The sequence below is a fragment of the Chiloscyllium punctatum genome, chromosome 28 (assembly GCF_047496795.1).
Source record: "Chiloscyllium punctatum isolate Juve2018m chromosome 28, sChiPun1.3, whole genome shotgun sequence".
NCBI classification, from domain to species: domain Eukaryota; kingdom Metazoa; phylum Chordata; class Chondrichthyes; order Orectolobiformes; family Hemiscylliidae; genus Chiloscyllium; species Chiloscyllium punctatum.
In genome coordinates, this window is record NC_092766.1 from 14,544,075 (window position 1) to 14,565,904 (window position 21,830).

The 21,830-nt window shown below is 50.0% G+C and overlaps 1 protein-coding gene across 5 annotated transcripts in view; it reads right to left on the bottom strand.

Moving 5' to 3' along the window:
• Positions 1-21,830, bottom strand: part of LOC140454024 (protein GOLM2-like) — an 80,907-nt gene that overhangs the window by 3,849 nt on the left and 55,228 nt on the right. For 2 of the 5 annotated variants that reach the window (XM_072548964.1, XM_072548963.1), the window contains exons 3-6: positions 20,249-20,724; positions 8,149-8,203; positions 3,019-3,121; positions 1,450-1,492 (exon numbers count right to left, since the gene is read on the bottom strand). In XM_072548964.1, the coding sequence (XP_072405065.1) occupies positions 1,450-1,492; positions 3,019-3,121; positions 8,149-8,203; positions 20,249-20,551 (504 nt within the window). In that variant the 5' untranslated portion in view covers positions 20,552-20,724. Of the gene's footprint in view, positions 1-664; positions 779-1,449; positions 1,493-3,018; positions 3,122-8,148; positions 8,204-20,248; positions 20,725-21,830 lie in introns of those variants that run through there. The other 3 variants (XM_072548965.1, XM_072548967.1, XM_072548968.1) reach the window with 2 other exon arrangements.

Sequence of the window (21,830 nt, forward strand, 5' to 3'; positions counted from 1 at the left end):
GTTAGGGTGGATTGGCCATGGGAAATTGTCCCATAGTGTCCAGGGATGTGCAGGTTAGGGTGGGTTGGTCATGGGAAATTGTCCCGTAGTGCCCAGGGATGTGCAGGTTAGGGTGGATTGGCCGTGGGAAATTCTCCCATAGTGCCCAGGGATGTGCAGGTTAGGGTGGATTGGACATGCTAAATTGTCCCATAGTGCCCAGTGATGTGCAGGCTAGGGTGGATTGGCCATGGGAAATTCTCCCATAGTGCCCAGGGGTGTGCAGGTTAGGGTGGATTGGCCATGGGAAATTCTCCCAAAATGCCCAGGGATGTACAGGTTAGGGTGGATTGGCCATGCTAAATTGTCCCGTAGTGCTCAGGGATGTGCAGGTTAGGATGGATTGGTCTTGCTAAATTGTCCCATAGTGTCCAGGGATGTGCAGGTTAGGGTGGATTGGCCATGCTAAATTGTCCCGTAGTGCTCAGGGATGTGCAGGTTAGGGTGGATTGGTCTTGCTAAATTGTCCCATCATGCCCAGGGATGTTGTCGAACAGGGACATAATTGTTTGAAGTTTGCGTCACAGGTGGACAGGGTGGTTAAGAAGGCGTTTAGCACGCTTGCCTTCGTTGCTCAGAACGTTGAGTACAGGAGTTGGGGACGTCATGTTGAGGTTGTTTTAGCACGCTTGCCTTCGTTGCTCAGAACGTTGAGTACAGGAGTTGGGGACGTCATGTTGAGGTTGTACAGGACCTTGGTGAGGCCTCGTCTGGAGAACTGTGTCCAGTTCTGGTCGCCCTGTTACAGGAAGGAGATTATTAAACTGGAGAGGGTTCAGCAGAAATTTACTAGGATGATGCCGGGTACGGAGGGTTTGAGTTATAAAGAGCGATGGGACCTTTTTTTTCACTGGAGTGTCGGAGGGTGACCTCAGCGAGGTTTGTAAAACCATGATGGGGGAATAGATAAGGTGAATAGCAATGTCTTTTCCCTGGGGGGGGTGGTATTCAAAACTAGGGGGCGTACTTTTTTAGGGAGGGAAGAGAAAGGTGTTGAGGTAGATCATGTGTGGAATGCACTTCCAGAGGAAGTGATGGATGTGGGCACATTTCAAAAACATTTGGATAAATTCATGAACAGGAAAGGTTTGGAGGGATATGGGCCAGGAGCAGGCAGGTGGGACTAGTTTAGTTCGGGATCTGTTCAGCACGGATCGGGTGGGCCGAAGGGTCTGTTTCCACGCTGGATGTCTCTATAACCACCGTGTACCGTGACTGGGTACCTCAACCCAGACCAGCGCGATGGACAGAGGCATCAAAAAAAGGTTCCCATGGGAACCGCATGTCACGAAAGGGGGAGTGAAGGAGGATGGAAAATTGCTGTTGGGAAACCCAGATTCGCAGAGGGAGCAGGACGTCCCTGTGTTTGTGGGGTGTGCTTGAAAGGAAAATGGGGACAGATCGTCTTACCTAGGCCTGGCTCTGAATGGAAGGTTGCTGTGGGCAGAGCTTCCTGTGGAACAAAGAGAGAGCGCGAGAGAGAGAGAGAGAGAGAGACAGGTTAGGGTCAGACGGTTAATAAATCATCAGCCTTTCTGATACCGCGGAAGATTTTGCGTGTTGTTCATTAAACATTCGCCTCGCATCGTGCCCAGTTTGTGCACAGGAAACCCAGGGCACCAGCTTGGTGCTGCTGGTCCCCACCTTCGGAAGGTCACAGCTTCCCACTGTTCCAACATTGACACTCATCCCTGCTCACAGCTCACCTCTCCCCACCCCCCCTTCCCACACCACCGATTTCCCCATCCCCTGCTTCCCTCAACCCCCCCCACTTCCCCCACACTCCTTCCCCACCCCCCCCTTCCCCCAACCCCCCAACTTCCCCACACCACTCCCCCAACCCCCGCTTCCTTCACCCCCCTTCCCCCACCCCCACTTCCCTCACACACACTCTCACTCTCTCACGCTCACATTCTCTCTCTCTCACACTCTCTCGCTCTCATGCACATACTCTCCCTCGCTCACACACACTCTCTGTCGCTCTCTCACACACACACACACACACACACTCTTTCATCTACCCACATGCGCGTACACACACACATTCTCCCTCTCTCTCTCTCACACACACACATTCTCCCTCTCTCTCACACACACACATTCTCCCTCTCTCTCTCTCACACACACACATCCTCCCTCTCTCTCTCTCACACACACACATTCTCCCTCTCTCTCTCACACACACACATTCTCCCCCTCTCTCTCTCACACACACACATTCTCCCTCTCTCTCTCTCACACACACACATCCTCCCTCTCTCTCTCTCACACACACACATTCTCCCCCTCTCTCTCTCACACACACACATCCTCCCTCTCTCTCTCACACACACACACATTCTCCCTCTCTCTCTCTCACACACACACATCCTCCCTCTCTCTCTCTCACACACACACATTCTCCCCCTCTCTCTCACACATGCACACACTCACTCTCTCTCGCTCATACACATACATTCTCTCACGCACACACACTCTCATACACCATCTCTCTATCTGGTTCATTCACTCTCTCTCACCCTCTCTCACAAATACACACTCTCTCTCTCTCTCTCACACACACACACACACACACACTCAATCTCCCTCCCTCACACACACACTCTCCCTCTCTCTCACACACACACTCTCCATCTCTCTCTCTCACACACACACACACACTCTCTCCCTCTCACACAGACACACACACACACACAAACTCTCTCCCCCTCTCACACATTCTCACACACACACTCTCTCTCTCACACATACTCTCTCTCTCATACACACACTCTCTCACACACACACTCACACTCTCTCTCACACACACACACACTCTCTCTCACACACACACACACTCTCTCACACACACACACACAGTTTATCTCTCTCACACACACACTGTCTCTCACACACACACACCCTCACACACAGTTTATCTCTCACACACACACACACACACTTTGAGGTTGAAGGTCCCTCTGGTGGGGTGACTCCTACTTTGTCAAATCTTTCATCTTGTCGGCCACTTCGCAGAGCTTCTTGAACTCCTCCAGGTTGGCTTCCACTTTCTTTTTCTCTTCCTCCATTTTCTTGAGCTCATCTGCACAGGTGAATTTTAAATTGGAACATTTCTGAGCAAGCAAACATGCTGGACTCTCAATTTCCCATCAGGCACTCTGTGTTATTCCCATCAAATATTCCTCTCGCTCTCCCTGACCCCTCTAGCTCCCTTTCAGGTACAGACCCTGAGACTTTTCCTTAAAAGTAGAAACGTAGGAGCAAGAGCAGGCCATTCTGCCCCTCAGGACTGCTAAGACATTCAATATGGCCGAATATTGAGCTCTGTATCCTAATCTTGCAGTCTCCCCATATCCCATGATCCTTTTAGCTACAAGAGCTATATCCATCTCCTTCTAGTGAACACACAACGTTTTGGCCTCAAACACATTCCACAGACTCCCCACTCTCTGGGTGAAGAAATTTCTCCTTCTCTCAATCACAGAGGTGTACAGCATGGAAACAGACCCGTCCATGCCAACCAGAAATGCCAATCTGACCTCATCCCGTTTGCCACCATTTGGCGTTCGGTGATGGACACATAACACCAGAGACGTAGGCTGCTCTCTCACTAGAGAGAGAGAGACAGAGATAAATTCGGGCAGGTTCAATCCAAGAGGCCAAACAGGACAGAGCGAGAAGGTAGAGACTCCATCGGGATTTCAGCTGGGGTCAGGAATCGAACCTGCGCTGTTGGCGTGACTCTGCATCATGAACCAGCTGACCCCCAGACCTTCCCAGTATGAGGCCCTTTGGCCTTCGAACCCATTCCACCGTCCTAGGCGAGATGGCTTTGATCGCAGTTTCAGTTTGCCCCCACCCCCATTCGGCACTGGAATCGATGATCCCCAACTACCCTCTGACTGAGCCCTGCAAGCCTCACGGGGGGGGGCAATTAAGGACGGGCAACAAGTGTGTCAGTGTGTACTGTTGTGAGTGTGCATGTGTGTGTCAGTGTGTGTACAGTTGTGAGTGTGCGTGAGTGCGATGTGTGTACAGTTGTGCGCATGTGTCAGTGTGTACAGTTAGAAGTGTATGTGTGTGCTTACAGTGTGTGTACAATTGTGAGTGTGCGTGTGTGTTTACAGTGTGTGTACAATTGTGAGTGTGCATGTGTGTTTACAGTGTGTGTACAGTTGAGTGTGTGCGTGTGTGTTTACAGTGTGTGTACAATTGTGAGTGTGCATGTGTGTTTACAGTGTGTGTACAGTTGAGTGTGCGTGTGTGTGTCAATGTGTGTACAGTTGCGAGTGTGCGTATTTGTGTCTGCAAGTGTGTGTGTGTGAGAGAGAGTGAGCGTGTGCTATGTGTGTAAGAGTTTGTGTGCGTGAGTGACAGTGTGTCTGTGTGTGATTGTATGAATGTGTCTGCATGTGTGTGTCTGTGTGTGCGTGTTTGTATGTGTAAGAGAGAATGTGAGCGTGTGTGAGAGAGAGAGAGCGTGTGTGTGTGTCTGTGTGTGTGCGTGAGAGGGAGAGAGAGAGAATGTGTGTGTGTGAGAGAGAGAGAAAGGGAGTGTGTGTGTGTGTGTGTGAGAGAGTGCTGAGGGAGGTTTATACAATCATGAGGGGCATGGATAGGGTAAATACAAAATTTTTTTTCCCTGGGGTGGGAGAGTCCAGAACTAGAGGGGATAGGTTTAGGGTGAGAGGGGAAAGATATAAAAGACCTAAGGGGCAACTTTTTCACACAGAGGGTGGTGTGTGTATGGAATGAGCTGCCAGAGGAAGTGGTGGAGGCTGGTACAATTGCAACATTTAAAAGGCATCTGGGTGGGGACATGAATAGGGTTTAGAGGGATATGGGCCAAGTGCTGGTAAATGGGACTAGATTAGGATATCTGGTCAGAGTTTAACCGAAGGGTCTGTTTCTGTGCTGTGTCGGAGGAGAAGCGGGAGGCGGCCATCTTACCCCTCGGGCCTGCTCCGCCATTCAATAAAGATCATGGCCGACCGTTCTCACAAACTTGGCTCCACTTACTCCGCCCGCTCACCCTAACCCTCGATCCCTTTACTGCTCCAAACTCGATCTTTTTTTGTCTTGAAAACATTTAATAAGGCAGCCTCAACTGGGCGGGGATTCCCAGAGATTCCCAACCCTCTGGGTGAAGAGGTTCCTCCTCAGCTCAGTCCGAAATCTGCTCCCCCTCCTTATTTTGAGGGGACGCACCCCAATAATTCTAGATTCGCCTTCCAGTGGGAACAGCCTTCGATCTTATCCAGTCCCTACATCATAAGACCCCCCCCCCCTCATTCATCTAAATTCCAGTGAGTATAATCCCAGCCTACTCAATCTCTCCTCATAAACCAACCCTCTGAACTGCAGAACCAACCCTTTGAACCTCCTGTGCGCCCCCCTCGCCCCCTCCCCCCACCCCCCCCAGGGCCTAGTACATCCTTTCTCAAGTAAGGACACCGAAAACTGGACACAGTTACTCCCAGGTGTGGCCGCACCAGCTCCCTGTCCAGCTGCGGCATAACCTCCCTGTTTTTAAACTCAATGGCAAACAGAACTAGATTAATTGAGGATATCTGGGCATCGCGGACAAATTGGACCAAAAGACTCCCTCCAGTGTGGAAACAGGCCCTTCAGCCCAACAGGTCCACACCGCAAATCCAAACAGTAACCCTCCCAGACCAATTCCCCGACCCTATTATCCTATATTTATCCCTGACTGATGCACCCTAACCTGCACACCCCTGGGCACTACAAGACAATTTAGCATGGCCAATCCACCCTAACCTGCACATCCCTGGGCACTATGGGACAATTTAGCATGGCCAATCCACCCTAACCTGCACATCCCTGGGCACTATGGGACAATTTAGCATGGCCAATCCACCCTAACCTGCACATCCCTGGGCACTATGGGACAATTTAGCATGGCCAATCCACCCTAACCTGCACACCCCTGGGCACTATGGGACAATTTAGCACGGCCAATCCACCCTAACCACCTGCACATCCCTGGGCACTACAGGACAATTTAGCATGGCCAATCTACCCTAACCACCTGCACATCCCTGGGCACTACAGGACAATTTAGCATGGCCAATCCACCCTAACCTGCGAATCTTTGGACTGTGGGAGGAAACCAGAGCATCTCGTGGAAACCCACACAGACATGGGGGAGGGAAGAATGTGCAAACTCCATACAGATAGTCGCCCGAGGGGAGAATCGAACCTGGGTCCCTGGCGCTGGGAGGCAGTGGTGCTAACCACTGAGCCACGGTGCCACCCTAAGGTCAGTTTCCGTGCTGTATGACTGTTCCCTGCCTCACCTCACGGGCCATTCATGACATTAAAGTGTGACTGGGAATAGGTTTGTGCAGGGAGGAAGTTTGGAATTTCGATAATACTCTCCTGTACGCTCCAGTGGTTTGCCTCAGTTTGGGAACTGGCACTGATCTGGCCCTGACGATAATCTGTCTCCCGCAGTTCATGAAGAGCAAACACCAAAATCTGGATCAGCAAAGGGGATCGAGATTTAGGGGAAATGGCAGGATAGTGATGTCGATGGTGATCAGATTAGCCCGGAGCTCAGGGAATGGTGGAACAGACTCAGTGGGCCAAATGGCCTACATTAGCCATTCAGACCTTATGGTCTCTACCTGTCCCTGGGAGTGTTTGATAGGGATGGTGTAGAGGGAGCTTTACTCTGTATCCACACTGTGCTGTCCCTGTCCCTGGGATGGGGGCCACAGTGTAGAGTGAGCTTTACTCTTTATCTAACCCTGTGCTGTCCCTGTCCTCAGAGTGTTTGATGGGGGGAAAATGAAGAGGAGCTTTACTCTGTATCTAACCCTGTGCTGTCCCTGTCTTCGGAATGTTTGATGGGGGGACAGTGTAGAGGGAACTTTACTCTGTATCTAATCCTGTGCTGTCCCTGTCCCTGGGATTGGCGGGGGGTGGGGGGCAGTGTAGAGGAAGCTTTACTCTGTATCTAATCCCATGCTGTCCCTGTGCTGGGATGGTGGGAGGGACAGTGTAGAGGAAGCTTTACCTTCGCTTTTAGCACATAGAGTCAGATGTACAGCACGGAAACAGACCCTTCAGTCCAACCCATCCATGCCGACCAGATATCCCAACCCAATCTAGTCCCATTTGTCAGCACTTGGCCCGAATCCCTCCAAACCCTTCCTATTAATCAGTCGCTTTTTAAGTGCTGTAATTGTACCAGCCTCATCACCTTCATCCCCTCCCCCACTCACCCATTGTACTCTATGCTACTCTCTCCCCACCCCCACCCTCCTCTAGCTTATCTCTCCACGCTTCAGGCTCACTGCCTTTATTCCTGATGAAGGGCTTTTGACCGAAACGTCGATTTCGCTGCTCCTCGGATGCTGCCTGAACTGCTGTGCTCTTCCAGCACCACTAATCCAGAATCCACCACTTCCTCTGGCAGCTCATTCCATACACGTACCACCCTCTGTGTGAAAAAGTTGCCCCTTAGGTCTCTTTTATATCTTTCCCCTCTCACCTTCAACCCCTGTCCCCCCTGGTTTTAGACTCCCCCAGCCCAGGGAAAAGACCTTGTCTCTTTACCCTATCCATGCCCCTCATGATTTTATAAACCTCTATAAGGTCACCCCCTCAGCCTCCGAAACTCCAGGGAAAACAGCCCCGGCCTGTTTAACCTCTCCCTGTGGCTCAAACCGTCCAACATCCTTGTAGATCTTTTCCGAACCCTTTCAAGTTTCCTAACATCCTTCCTACAGCGGGGGGGGGGACCAGAACTGAATGCAATATTCCAAAAGCGGCCTCACCGATGTACAGCCGCAACATGACCTCCCAACTCCTATGCGCTGACCAATACAGGAAAGCATACCAAACGCCGCCTTCATTATCCTATCTACCTGCGACTCCACTTTCAAGGAGCAATGAACCTGCACTCTCTTTGTTCGGCAACACTCCCTCGGACCTCACCATTTAAGCGGATAAGTCCCGCCCTGATTCGCCTTTCCCAAAACGCGGCACCTTGCGTTTATCTAAATTAAACTCCATCTGCCACTCCGCCGCCCTTCGGCCCATCTGGTCCTAAGCATTCACAAAGATAGCTCGGGGGCTTACCTGCCTTTGCCTTCACTTCACCTTTCTGTTTCTCGACGTCATCCGCCAGTTTTTTCTGACAACGGGGAGCAAGAGCGAAAGACAAAAAGCACAAATTAGCTTGCCTTCGTACAGCGTGCTTAACCCCAGTGTGCATTTACATAGCACCTTTGACGACCCCGTACTCCTAAATGGCGCCTCGGGTTGATAATAATTTCGAGGGAGATGGTGTGGCGATAATTCCGGTGGATTGAACGGAATATTTTCGCATCGGTGTTCACTCCAGAGAAGGATATGGAAGTTTGAGAACTTTGGGGATGTAGATTTTGATAGCTTGGAAAGGAGGAGGTGCTGGATGTCTTAACCTGATAAAGAGTACCCCAGAATCATAGAAGCCTCACAGTATGGAAATACGCCTGACATGTCCACACCGACCCTCCAAAGAGTAACCCACCCGATCCTATCATTCCACATTTACCAATCCACCCCAACCTGCACGTCTTCGGAATGTGGGAGGAAGCCCACACAGACACGGGGAAAAGTGCAAACTCCACACAGACCGTCGCCCGAGACAGGAATCGAACCTGGGTCCCTGGCGCCGTGAGGCAGCAGTGCGAACCACTGAGCCACCCTCATGAACTCTCTGGGAAGCGATTGCTGGGCCCCTTGCTGAGACATTGCTATAATCACAGGTGAGGCGCCAGAAGGATGGAGGTTGGCGAACGTGTGGCACTTTTTTAAGAAAGGTGGTGAGGAAGTGCCAGGGAACTACAGAGCCTGACATCGGTGGGGAGGGTGGGGGGGGGGGGGGAGGTGGGCAGGTTGTTGGAGGGGATTCTGAGGGACAGGATCTACACATATTTACATACATCTCTGTGAGTTCCTCCAGCCCCTACACCCCTCCCTATCTCCGTCACCCCCTCCACTCCCTCCCTATCTCTGTCACCTCCCCCAACCCCCCACGCCCCCTCCCTATCTCTGTCACCTCCCCCAGCCCCTCCCTATCTCTATCACACCCTCCAGCCCCTACACCCCCTCCCTATCTCTGTCGCCTCCTCCAGCCCCTTCCACCCCCATCTCTGTCACCCCTCCACCCCCTCCCTATCACTGTCACCCCCTCCAGCCCCTACACCCCCTCCCTCTCACTGTCACCCCCTCCAGCCCCCTACACCCCCTCCCTCTCTCTGTCACCCCCTCCAGCCCCTACACCCCCTCCCTCTCACTGTCACCCCCTCCAGCCCCCACACCCTCTCCCAATCTACCTAACCTCTTCAGACATTCTGAACAAGATTTGTGCGAGACCTAAAGGGTTATCTCTGTTTCAGTTCTGAAGAAGGGTCACTGAACGCGGAACATTAATTCTGCTTTCTCTCTCCACAGATGTTGGCAGACCTGCTGTGTTTCACCTGTGTGTCTCAGATCCAACAAGATCTTGGTCAGATGGGCCAATGGGCTGAGGAGTGGCAGATGGAGTTTAATTCAGATAAGTGTGAGGTGCTGCATTTTGGGAAAGCAAATCTTAGCCGGACTTATACACTTAATGGTAAGGTCCGAGGGAGTGTTGCTGAGCTTTTGTTGTCAAAAAGGTTTTGGAAAGGGTTATAAGAGATAGGATTTATAATCATCGAGCAAGCAACAATTGATTTCAGATAGTCAACATGGTTTCGTCAAGGGCAGGTCGTGTCTCACAAACCTCATTAAGTTTTTTTGAGAAGGTGACCAAGCATGTAGACGAGGGTAGGACAGTTGACGTGGTATACATGGACTTCAGTAAAGCCTTTGATAAGGTTCCACATGGTTGGCTGTTGGAGAAAATACAGAGGCATGGAATTGAGGGTGATTGAGCAGTTTGGATTAGAAACTGGCTTTCTGAAAGAAGGCGGTGAGTGGTGGTTGATGGAAAATATTCAGCCTGGAGTCCGGTTATTAGTGGTGTGCCACAAGGATCTGTTTTGGGATCACTGCTGTTTGTCATTTTTATAAATGACTTGGACATAGGCATGGGTGGGTGAATTAGTAAATTTGCAGATGACACTAAAGTCGGTGAAATAGTGGACAGTGTGGAAGAATGTTATAGGTTGCAGGGGACTTGGATAAACTGTAGAATTGGGCTGAGAGTTGGTAAATGGAGTTCAATGCAGCTAAATGTGAGGTGATGCACTTTGGGACGAATAACAGGAAGGCAGAGTACTGGGTCAATGGAAAGATTCTTGGTCGTGTGGACGTGCAGAGGGATCTTGGAGTCCATGTACACAGATCCCTGAAAGTTGCCCCCCAGGTTGATAGTGCTGTTAAGAAGGCATATGGTGTGTTAGGTTTCATTGGTAGAGGGATTGAGTTCCAGAGCCGCAATATCATGCTCCAACTATACAAAACGCTGGTGCGGCCACTCTTGGAATATTGTGTACAGTTCTGGTCGCCATATTTTGGGAAGGATGTGGAAGCATTGGAAAAGGTTCAGAGGAGATTTACCAGGATGTTGCCTGGTCTGGAGGGAAGGTCTTATGAGGAAAGGCTGAGAGACTTGGGTCTGTTCTCATTGGAAGCAAGAAGGTTAAGAGGGGATCTGATAGAGACATACAAGATGATCAGGGGATTAGATAGGGGAGACAGTGAAGGTCTTTTTCCCAGGATGATGACAGCGTGTACGAGGGGGCATAACTACAAATTGAGGGGTGACAGATTTAAGACAGATGTCAGAGGCAGGTTCTTTACACAGAGAGTGGTAAGGGGGTGGAATGCCCTCCCTGCTAATGTAGGTAACTCAGCCACATTAGGGAGATTTAAACAATCCTTAGATAAGCACATGGATGATTTTGGGATAGTGTAGGGGGACGAGCTGAGAATAGTTCACAGGTCAGCGCAACATCGAGGGCCAAAGGGCCTGTTCTGTGCTATATTGTTGTATGTTCTAAAGAGACCATGGAATGAAGGTTCATAGCTCCTTGAAAGTGGAGTCACAGGTCGATAGGATAGTGAAGAAGGCATTTGGTATGCTTTCCTTTATTGGTCAGAGTATTGAGTCCAGGAGTTGGGAGGTCATGTTGCGGCTGTACAGGACATTGGTTAAGCCATTGTTGGAATATTGTGTGCAATTCTGGTCTCCTTCCTATCGGAAGGATGTTGTGAAACTTGAAAGGGTTCAGAAATGATTTAAAGGATGTTACCAGGGTTGGAGGATCTGAGCTACAGGGAGAGGCTGAACAGGCTGGGACTGTTTTCGGAGGCTGAGGGGGTGACCTTATAGAGGTTTATAAAATCATGAGGGGCATGGAGAGGGTAAATAGACAAGGTCTTTTTCCCAGGGGTGGGGTTGTGTCCAAAATTGGACGGCGTAGGTTTAAAGTGAGCGGGGAAAGGTTTAAAAGGGACCTAAGGGGCAACTTTTTCACACAGAGGGTGGTGCGTGTATGGAATGAGCCGCCAGAGGAAGTGGTGGAGGCTGGTACAATGACAGCATTTAAAAGGCATCTGGATGGGGACATGGATAGGAAGGGTTTGGAGGGATATGGGCCAGTTGCAGGCAAATGGGACAAGATTAATTTAGGATGTCCGATCGGCATGGACGAGTCGGAAAGAAGGCTGTGTTTCCGTGCTGTACAGCTCTATAATTCATTCCGCTTTCATGCAGCCTCTCAGCTCCTTGGACATATACAATAACGTTTGCAAAACTGGCGTGAGATCAGTTCGTGCAAAATACCATTGTGCTTTCTGAAAGCAAAGTTCTCGCAACGCTGTTCCCCCACCATCAAACACTCTCAGGAGCTTGGCTATTCACCCCATCCATACCCCTCTATAAGGCCACCCCACAGAAACGTGTCACTGCAACTCCTCAAATCTCATGCCCCCCTTCACCTGAGCAGGAAAGGTGCAGAACACGACCGGTTCCCCATCAATATTCCCTCACACAGCAGCACTGTGACTTTACTGTGGGCAGAACCTTCTGTTCCCAAACTGTGTTGAGTAAACAGAGACAGAGACAGAGAGAGACAGAGAGAGAGAGAGTGAGAGAGACAGAGAGTGAGAGAGAGAGAGAGACAGAGAGAGAGAGTGGGAGACAGAGACAGAGAGACAGAAAGAGAGTCAGAGAGAGTGAGAGATAGACAGAGAGTGAGAGAGAGACAGAAAGAGAGAGACAGAGAGAGAAAGAGAGAGAGAGAGAGAGACAGAGACAGAGAGTCAGAGAGAGAGTCAGAGAGAGAGTCAGGGAGAGAGTCAGGGAGAGTGAGAGATAGACAGAGAGTGAGAGAGAGACAGAAAGAGAGAGACAGAGGGAGAGAGAAAGAGAGAGGAAGACAGAGAGACAGTGAATGAGAGAGACAGAGAGAGAAAGAGACAGAGAGAGAGAGTGAGAGAGAGAGAGACACACACACAGAGACAGACAGACAGAGAGAGACACACACAGACAGAGAGAGAGAGACACACACACACAGACAGACAGACAGAGAGAGACACAGAGAGAGAGAGAGAGAGACAGAGGCAGAGAGAGAGAGACAGTGAGAGAGAAAAGGAGACAGAGTGAAAGAGAGAGATAGAGAAAGAGAGAGAGTGAGAGAGAGGCAGAGAGAGAGAGTGAGAGAGAGAGAGACAGAGAGAAAGAGACAGAGAGAGAGAGACAGACAGAGAGAGAGAGGCAGAAAGAGAAAGAGAGAGAGAGAGAGACAGTGAGAGACAGAGAGTGAGGGAGAGAGGCAGAGAGAGAGAGAGAGACTGGGCACACTACTGCACTGGACAGTCTCCAAGATGGATAAAGACCCAGATGTTCACAATGAACTGTGGTCTTCCAGATTCCTCAGTCGAGAGTCTGTGAACAATCTGTGAATCGGACTTGGGCTTTAAGGGGGAAACTTAAAGCATGAGGGAGACTGAGAGATTATTCAGAACGAAACAGCTTGAGGCTATTGAGATAAACAGACAGGTATTTCCAAATGGCTGAAGTGACTGTTCAGCCTTTTCATTTTAAAAATGCAGATCGCTTTTAAGAACCTTTGATAAACTGTCTTGAAAAACTCTGTCTCTCTCGTGCCACATATACTGCCAGACCTAGGAGCATAGAAACAGGCTATTCAGCTCATCGAGCCATGTTATAGAGGGAGCTTTACTCTGTATCTAACACTCCGTGCTGTCCTTGTCCTGGGAATGTTTGACTGGGGGGGGGTCAGTGTAGAGGAAGCTTTACTCTGTATCTAACCCTGTGCTGTCCCTGTCCTGGGAGTGTGTGATGGGGGACAGCGTAGAGGAAGCTTTACTCTGTATCTAACCCTGTGCTGTCCCTGTCCCTGGGAGAGTGTGAGCTACAGTGAGATGCTGAACAGGCTGGGGCTGTTTTCCCTGGAGTGTCGAGGCTGAGGGGTGACCTTATAGAGGTTTATAAAATCATGAGGGGCATGGATAGGATAAATAGACGAAGTCTTTTCCCTGGGATGGGGGAGTCCAGAACTAGAGGGCATAGGTTTAGGGCGAGAGGGGAAAGATATAAAAGAGACCTGAGGGGCAACTTTCTCACTCAGAGGGTGGTACGTGTATGGAATGAGCTGCCAGATACAGTGGTGGAGGCTGGTACAATTGCGACATTTAAGAGGCATCTGGATGGGGACATGAATAGGAAGGGTTTGGAGGGAATATGGGCCGGGTGCTGGCAGGTGGGACTAGATTGGGTTGGGATATCTGGTCGGCACGGACGGGTTGGACCGAAGGGTCGGTTTCTGTGCTGTACGTCTCTGTGACTCTATGACTCAGTCTGCTCTCATAAACCAACGCCCTCAATCAACTGAGTGAAGTGCCTGGGCACACCCTCCAGGGACCAGTACATCCTTTCTCAAGTAAGGAGACCGAAACTGTGCACAATACTCCCAGGTGTGGCCTCCCCAGCTCCCTGTACAGCTGCAGCATAACCTCCCTGTTTTTAAACTCCATCTCTTTTGCAATGGAGGGCAAAATTCCGTTTGCTTTCCTAATTACTCATTGAATTTGCAGAGCAACCTTCCGCGATTCATGCACAAGGACACCCAGGTCTCTCTGCTCGGCAACATGATGCAAATCCTCAGCACGGATGTTGGGGAGGTCATGTTGCGGCTGTACAGGACATTGGTTAGGCCACTGTTGGAATATTGTGTGCAATTCTGGTCTCCTTCCTATCGGAAGGATGTTGTGAAACTTGAAAGGGTTCGGAAAAGATTTACAAGGATGTTGCCAGGGTTGCAAGATTTGTGCTACAGGGAGAGGCTGAACGGGCTGGGGCTGTTTTCCCTGGAGCGTCGGAGGCTGAGGGGTGACCTTATAGAGGTTTACAAAATTATGAGGGGCATGGATAGGGTAAATAGACAAAATCTTTTCCCTGGGGTGGGGGGAGTCCAGAACTAGAGGGCACAGGTTTAGGGTGAAAGATATAAAAGAGACCCAAGGGGCGACTTTTTCACACAGAGGGTGGTGCGTGTATGGAATGAGCTGCCAGAGGAAGTGGTGGAGGCTGGTACAATGACAACATTTCAGAGGCATTTGGATGGGTATATGAATAGGAAGGGTTTGGAGGGATATGGGCCGGGTGCTGGCAGGTGGGACTAGATTGGGTTGGGATATCTGGACGGGTTGGACCGAAGGGTCTGTTTCCGTGCTGTACATCTCTATGGCTATGAATAGTCCTTTTCACTGTTAGTCCTACCAAAAAATGGTTGACTTCCCATTTACTAACATTGTACTCCGTCTGCCAGACCTTTGCCCACTCACTCAAAGTGTCGATGTTCCTCTGCAAAGTTTCACATTTCTCTGCACGCTTTGCTCTGCAGCTCATCTTAGTGTCATCGCCTGTGCAGTCCCAACACTGGTCACTCATCGCCAACCAGAATAGCACTCATCTATCCCCACCAAAGCATTTATTGCCCGTCCCTAATTGCCCCCAGGGGGCAGTTAAGAGTCAGCCACATCGCTGTGGGTCTGGAGCCACATGTAGGCCCAGACCCGGATAAAGATGACAGTTTCCTTCCCTGAAGGACATTGGTAAACCAATTGGGATTTTCCGACCATGGCTACCCTGAGACGCTTAATTCCAGACTTTTATTGAATTCAATTGCACCGCGGTGGGATTTGAACTTGGCTCTCTCGAATATGACCTGGGTCTCTGGATTAACACTCCAGCGAGAATAGCACTAGGCCGGCACCCCCAGAGAGATGGGAAGGGTGGGATTGGGGAAGACAAGGATTATGAGGAACTGGAAGGATCTTGTATGGAGGTGGAGGGATGGGGATGGGGGGGCGAGGGGGGTGGTGGTGCTCCGAATGGATTATTCCTGCTTCTATTCATTCTGTTCTCTGTCTCTCTCTCTATCCATATTTCTGTCTCTGTATCCCTCTGTCTCTCTCTCTCTCTATCCATATTTCTGTCTCTGTATCCTTCTGTCTCTCTCTCTCTGTATCCCTCTATCTCTCTCTGTCTCTGTATCCCTCTATCTCTCTCTGTCTCTGTATCCCTCTGTCTCTCTCTCTCTCTATCCATATTTCTGTCTCTGTATCCCTCTGTCTCTCTCTCTCTCTCTCTATCCATATTTCTGTCTCTATATCCCTCTGTCTCTCTCTCTCTGTCTCTCTCTCTCTGTCTCCCTCTGTCTCTCTCTCTCTCTCTATTCATATTTCTGTCTCTGTATCTCTCTGTCTCTCTCTCTCTATCCATATTTCTGTCTCTGTGTCCCTCTATCTCTCTCTCTCTGTATCCCTCTATCTCTCTCTCTGTCTCTGTATCCCTCAGTCTCTCTCTCTATCCATATTTCTGTCTCTGTATCCCTCTCTCTCTCTCTCTCTCTCTGTATCCCTCTGTCCCTCTCTCTCTCTGTATCCCTCTGTCTGTCTGTCTCTCTCTCTCTCTCTGTCTCTGTATCCCTCTGTGTCTCTCTCTCTCTATCCATATTTCTGTCTCTATATCCCTCTGTCTCTCTCTCTCTCTCTCTCTCTCTGTATCCCTCTGTCTCTCTCTCTCTCTATCCATATTTCTGTCTCTGTATCCCTCTCTCTCTCTATCCATATTTCTGTCTCTGTGTCCCTCTGCCTCCCTCTCCTCTATATTTATCTGTCTGTCTCTCTCTCTCACTCTCTCTGTCTGTGTCTCTATATTTCTCTGTCGCTGTCTCTCTCTATATTTATCTGTCTCTACATTCCTGTCTCTCTTTCTCTGTATTTCTCCTTCTATCTCTCTCTGTACTTCTGTCTCTGTCTATCTCTGTCTTTGTGTGTGTCTCCCTCTCCATATCTCTTTCTGTATGTCCCTCGGTCTCTCTCTCTATATATCTCTCTTTCTCTGTCTCTCTCTGTATCTCTCTCTGATTCTGTGTGTCTCTCTTTCTCACGCTGTATCTCTCTGTGGGTCTCTCTCTGTGTCTGTGCCTCTCTCTCTCTCTCTCTCTTTGTATCTGTGTGTTTGAGTGTGTTTGCGTGTGTCTCTCTGGGTCTCTCTTTATCTCTCTCTCTTCCCCCGCCACACCCGTATTTTCATGTGCACTGTATGCCACACTCACCCCTGTTTAGGAACATTTCTGTGGCATCTCACCACGAGTGACTTGGAAAAGCCACAACGATGGTTGAGTGAGGGAGGGCGGTAGAACCTGTTTTGAGCTCGCATCGCCAAGATTCTGATTGCGAAAGAAAACTGCCCTTTGCACGCAGCACACACACCCCAAATTTTAAAAATAATAAGAGTCAAGCTGAAATGTTGAAAAGCAAATTATTGTTTCGTATTTTCTATCCCAATCGGAAAAGACAAGTGTAAACCTGATTTGATTTTTTTTGACACGTGTGTCTTGTGACCAAAAATATGGCAAAAGGTGTTGTCACCCTCTGTAACCATCTTAAAATACAGAAAAATAAACCAAACTATAAGATGTAAAGGCAGAACAGTGAAAACATAAAGGAAAAATGGTCCAACTTTACAGTCTTCCTTGTTCAGTGGTCTGTCGGGGGACTCGGGCCTAGTGACCAGGCCTGACATTTGAGGAGCCACGTGTCCCCGCAAAGCAGGCAAATTGGAGGACAAGGTGGGCAATGTTTCCCTGAATTTTATTGATACAAATCCATTCAGGTGAAAGACAATGTCAGTCTGTTCGGACCTGCACGCATGCTGACTGCACTGACACTCCCCGTTTGGCTGGGGGCAGGGAAGGGGTGAGGTGCTGCAATATTGAGAGACACTGCAGTTTTGATATGAGCTTAGAGCAAGGTTCGTCCACCTGTTTGATCAAAGGGTCGAGATTTCACTCAAACACACTTGGATAAGTTAGGTGAACGGGAAAGGTTTGGAGGGACAGGAGCCAGGTGGGACATGTTTAGTTTGGGATTACGTTCGGCACGGACTGGTTGGACCGAGAGGGTCTGTTTGTGTGCTGTAAGACTCGATGACTCCGTCAGGGAAGCAGGGATTGTCTGAGAAGGAAAAGGGAAGTCAGATTGAAACATAGAAGATCCTGAGAGCTCAATCACTCTGCAATCCCAAACGAATCTAGGCCCACCTGCCTGCTCCTGGCCCATAACCCTCCAAACCTTCCAATCCATGTCCTTATCCAATTGTCTATTAAAAGTTGTCACTGTACCCACATACACCACTTCCTCTGGAAATTAGATTAGATTAGATTAGATTACTTACAGTGTGGAAACAGGCCCTTCGGCCCAACAAGTCCACACCGCCCCGCCGAAGCGCAACCCACCCATATCCCTACATTTACCCCTTACCTAACACTAGGGGCAATTTAGCACGGCCAATTCACCTAACCTGCACATCTTTGGACTGTGGGAGGAAACCGGAGCACCCGGAGGAAACCCACGCAGACACGGGGAGAACGTGCAAACTCCACACAGTTAGTCACCTGAGGCGGGAATTGAACCCGGATCTCTGGCGCTGTGAGGCAACAGTGCTAACCACTGTGCCACCGTGCCGCCCACAAAATTCTTTCCATCTCTCTCCTCTCACCTTACAAATGTGCCCCTAGTCTTGAAATCCCCCAATCCTAGAGAAGAGACACCTACCATCAACTCTATCTATACCTATCATGATCTCATAAACTTCTATCAGGTTGTCTCTCAACCCCCTACACTCCAGTGAAACAAAAACCACAGCCTATCCAGCCCAATCTTCCATTCCTGTCAACATCCTGTAAATATCTTCCGAATTCGTTCCAGCTTAACAAAATTCTTCCTGTAACAGGGCGACCAGTACAAAAATGTTCGGTGATGGGGATTGGCCATGCTAAATTGTCCCATAATGTGCTGGGATGTACAGGTTAGGGTGGATTGACCGTGCTAAATTGTCCCGTAGTGCCCAGGGATGTACAGGTTAGGGTGGATTGACCATGGGAAATTGTCCCATAGTGTCCAGGGATGTGCAGGTTAGGGTGGATTGGCCATGCTAAATTGTCCCATAGTGCCCAGGGATGTGCAGGTTAGGGTGGATTGGCCATGCTAAATTGTCTTGTAGTGCCCAGGGATGTGCAGGTTAGGGTGGATTGGCCATGCTAAATTGTCCCATAGTGTAAGGGATGTGCGGGTTAGGGTGGATTGGCCATGCTAAATTGTCCCATAGTGCCCAGGGATGTGCAGGTTAGGGTGGATTGGCCATGCTAAATTGTCTCGTAGTGCCCAGGGATGTGCAGGTTAGGGTGGATTGGCCATGCTAAATTGTCCCATAGTGTCCAGGAATGTGCAGGTTAGGGTGGATTGGCCATGGGAAATTGTCCCGTAGTGCCCAGGGATGTACAGGTTAGGGTGGATTGACCATGCTAAATTGTCCCGTAGTGTCCAGGGATGTGCAGGTTAGGGTGGATTGGCCATGCTAAATTGTCCCATAGTGTCCAGGGATGTACAGGTTAGGGTGGATTGACCATGCTAAATTGTCCCGTAGTGCCCAGGGATGTGCAGGTTAGGGTGGATTGGCCATGGGAAATGTGTGGTGAAAGGGTAAGGGTCGAGGGGTGGGACACTCTTCAGAAGATTAGTGGGCCGAATGGCCTGCTTTCATACTGTAGAAATTCTTGTTTTTCTCTTTATTCAGGCACAGGATGAGAGCATCGCTGGCCAGGCCCAGCACTTATTGTCCCGTCCCTAATTGCCCCCAGAGGGCAGTTAAGAGTCAACCACATTGCTGTGGGTCTGGGTCTGGAGTCTGTAGGCCCAGACCGGGTAAGGATGGTAGTTTCCTTCCCTGAAGGACATTAGTAAACTGGTTAGGTTTTTCTTTCCCAACAATTGACAATGGATTCATGGTCATCATTAGATTCTTAATTTCAGATTTTCATTTTTATTGAAGTCAAATTCCACCATCTGCCTTGGGGGGATTCGAACCCAGATCCCCAGAACTTATCAGCGTCTTTGGATTAGTAGTCCAACGATAATACCCCGAGGTCATCGCCTCCCCAATGATTCTCGACACATGTATTCTAGAAAGACGTCTCTCCAATGGCCATGAGGCAATAGCGTGATGGTCTTATCGCTGCACTGTTAAACCAGAAAGGCCGGACAAAACGTTCAGGGGATCTGGGTTCAAGTCCTGCCGTAGCAGATGGTGGAATTTGAATCCAACGAGAATCTGGAATGAGGAATGTCATGAGGCGATCGTTTGGGAAAACCCATCCGGTTCCCCAATGTCCTTTGGGGAAGGAAACTACCATCCCTTACCCGGTCTGGGCCTACGCGTGACTCCAGACCCACAGCAATGGGGGTTGACTCTTAACCAACCCATGGGCAATAAACGTTGGGCCTAAATGCTGAACGAGTTAAAAAAAAACAAACTCCTTCCTGATACGGGGCGAGAGATTCAGAACCATACTTTATTTCTTTCTGTCGAGGTCAAGTCTGGATGTCCCAGGGGTTGAACGATTCTCGTGGGAATGTGTCGGAGTGTAGGGATGGGGTTAAAATCAGATCAGCCGCGAAGTGGGTTGGGCGGGGAGATTGGAAAGAAGCGGCCCGTTGTTGTCTCTTGGCGAACCCAGTATCTCCCCCGCTGCCAATGTGAGGTGCCTGAGCACAAATTGGTTCCTCACGGTGGGACAGGGGCCCAACCGCGATGGGGGGGTGGGTGGAGTGGGGTGGGGTGGGCGCCATCTGAGGCGCCCACGCCCACCCTTGCCCGCGCCCGCTCTCTTACCTTCTCATCCCCGCACTGTTGAAGGGCTTTGACTTTGACCTCCAGGTCAGCATTGGCCTTGAGGAAACGGCCGTCCAGGTCGCTGATGTAGCGCTTCTTGTCGTCCAGTGACATGCTGGTCTCTGCCAGCCGGTTCTGCACCTCGTCCTTTTCCTTCTTCATCTGGCCCGCTGCCTCCCGCGCCCTGGCACTCTCCGCCCTCAGCAGACCGTTCTCCGACATCACCGTCCACTGGTAGTACGCCAGGGCGGCCAGCAACATCAGGAGGCCCACCACGATGAACAAGGGGTTCTTGCCCCCCATTGCGTCTCCTCAGGGCTCACCTCCCACCCGTGCCCTCCAACGGTGATCGCTGACTGCAGAGCAAACAGACAGGAGGTGCCTCCCGTTAAAGGGTGTCCGAGACGTCTGAGATGACAGGCAGTTACTTCCTGGATAACGATCGCTCTCGCATGGTACGTCGCTCTCAATTCAACCTGTTCGACAGTGGAATGTGCCAATAGAAGGGAGAGGCATCAGGCTGTTTTTTACTGATTCTGGGGTGGGGCCTGTACAGAGAGTGTTTGTTTTTTCTTTGTATTCAGCATTGTGAGGTTTTCTTGCTCTCTCTCTCTCTCTCCGCCAAGAATTTAGTTCCTGAATCCTGGTTCAATTCCTTCCCTCCCCACCCCCATCCCAGGCTCCGAGGCTTATGGGCAGTGACATGGAAACAGCAACTAGCATCAACGTGAGGCAATTCAGCCCTTCTAGCCTGCTACTACATTCAATAGATCTTTGCTGATTGTCCTCTGTTCCTGCTCTCTGTCTCTCTCTTTCTCACACACACACTCTCTGTCTCTCTCTCTCTCTCTCACACACACACACACACACTCTCTGTCTCTCACACATACACACACTCTCTGTCTCTCTCTTTCTCACACACACACACTCTCTGTCTCTCTGTCACACACACACACACTCTCTGTCTCTCTCTCTCTCACACACACACACTCTCTGTCTCTCTGTTTCTCTCTCACACACACACACACACACACTCTCTGTCTCTCACACATACACACACTCTCTGTCTCTCTCTCTCACACACACACACACACTGTCTCTCTCTCTCACACACACACACACTCTCTGTCTCTCTCTCTCACACACACACACACGCACACACTCTCTGTCTCTCTCTCTCTCACACACACACACACACTCTCTGTCTCTCTCTCTCTCTCACACACACACACACACACACTCTCTGTCTCTCTCTCACACACACACACACACTGTCTCTCTCTCTCACACACACACACACATACACTCTGTCACTCTCTCTCTCACACACACACACACACTCTCTGTCTCTCTCTCTCTCTCTCTCTCTCTCACACACACACACACACACACTCTCTGTCACTCTCTCTCTCTCTCACACACACACACACTCTGTCTCTCTCACACACTCTGTCTCTCTCACACACTCTCTCTGTCTCTCTCACACACACTCTCTCTGTCTCTCTCACAAACACTCTCACTGTCTCTCTCACACACACTCACTCTCTGTCTCTCTCTCACACACTCTCTCTGTCTCTCTCAC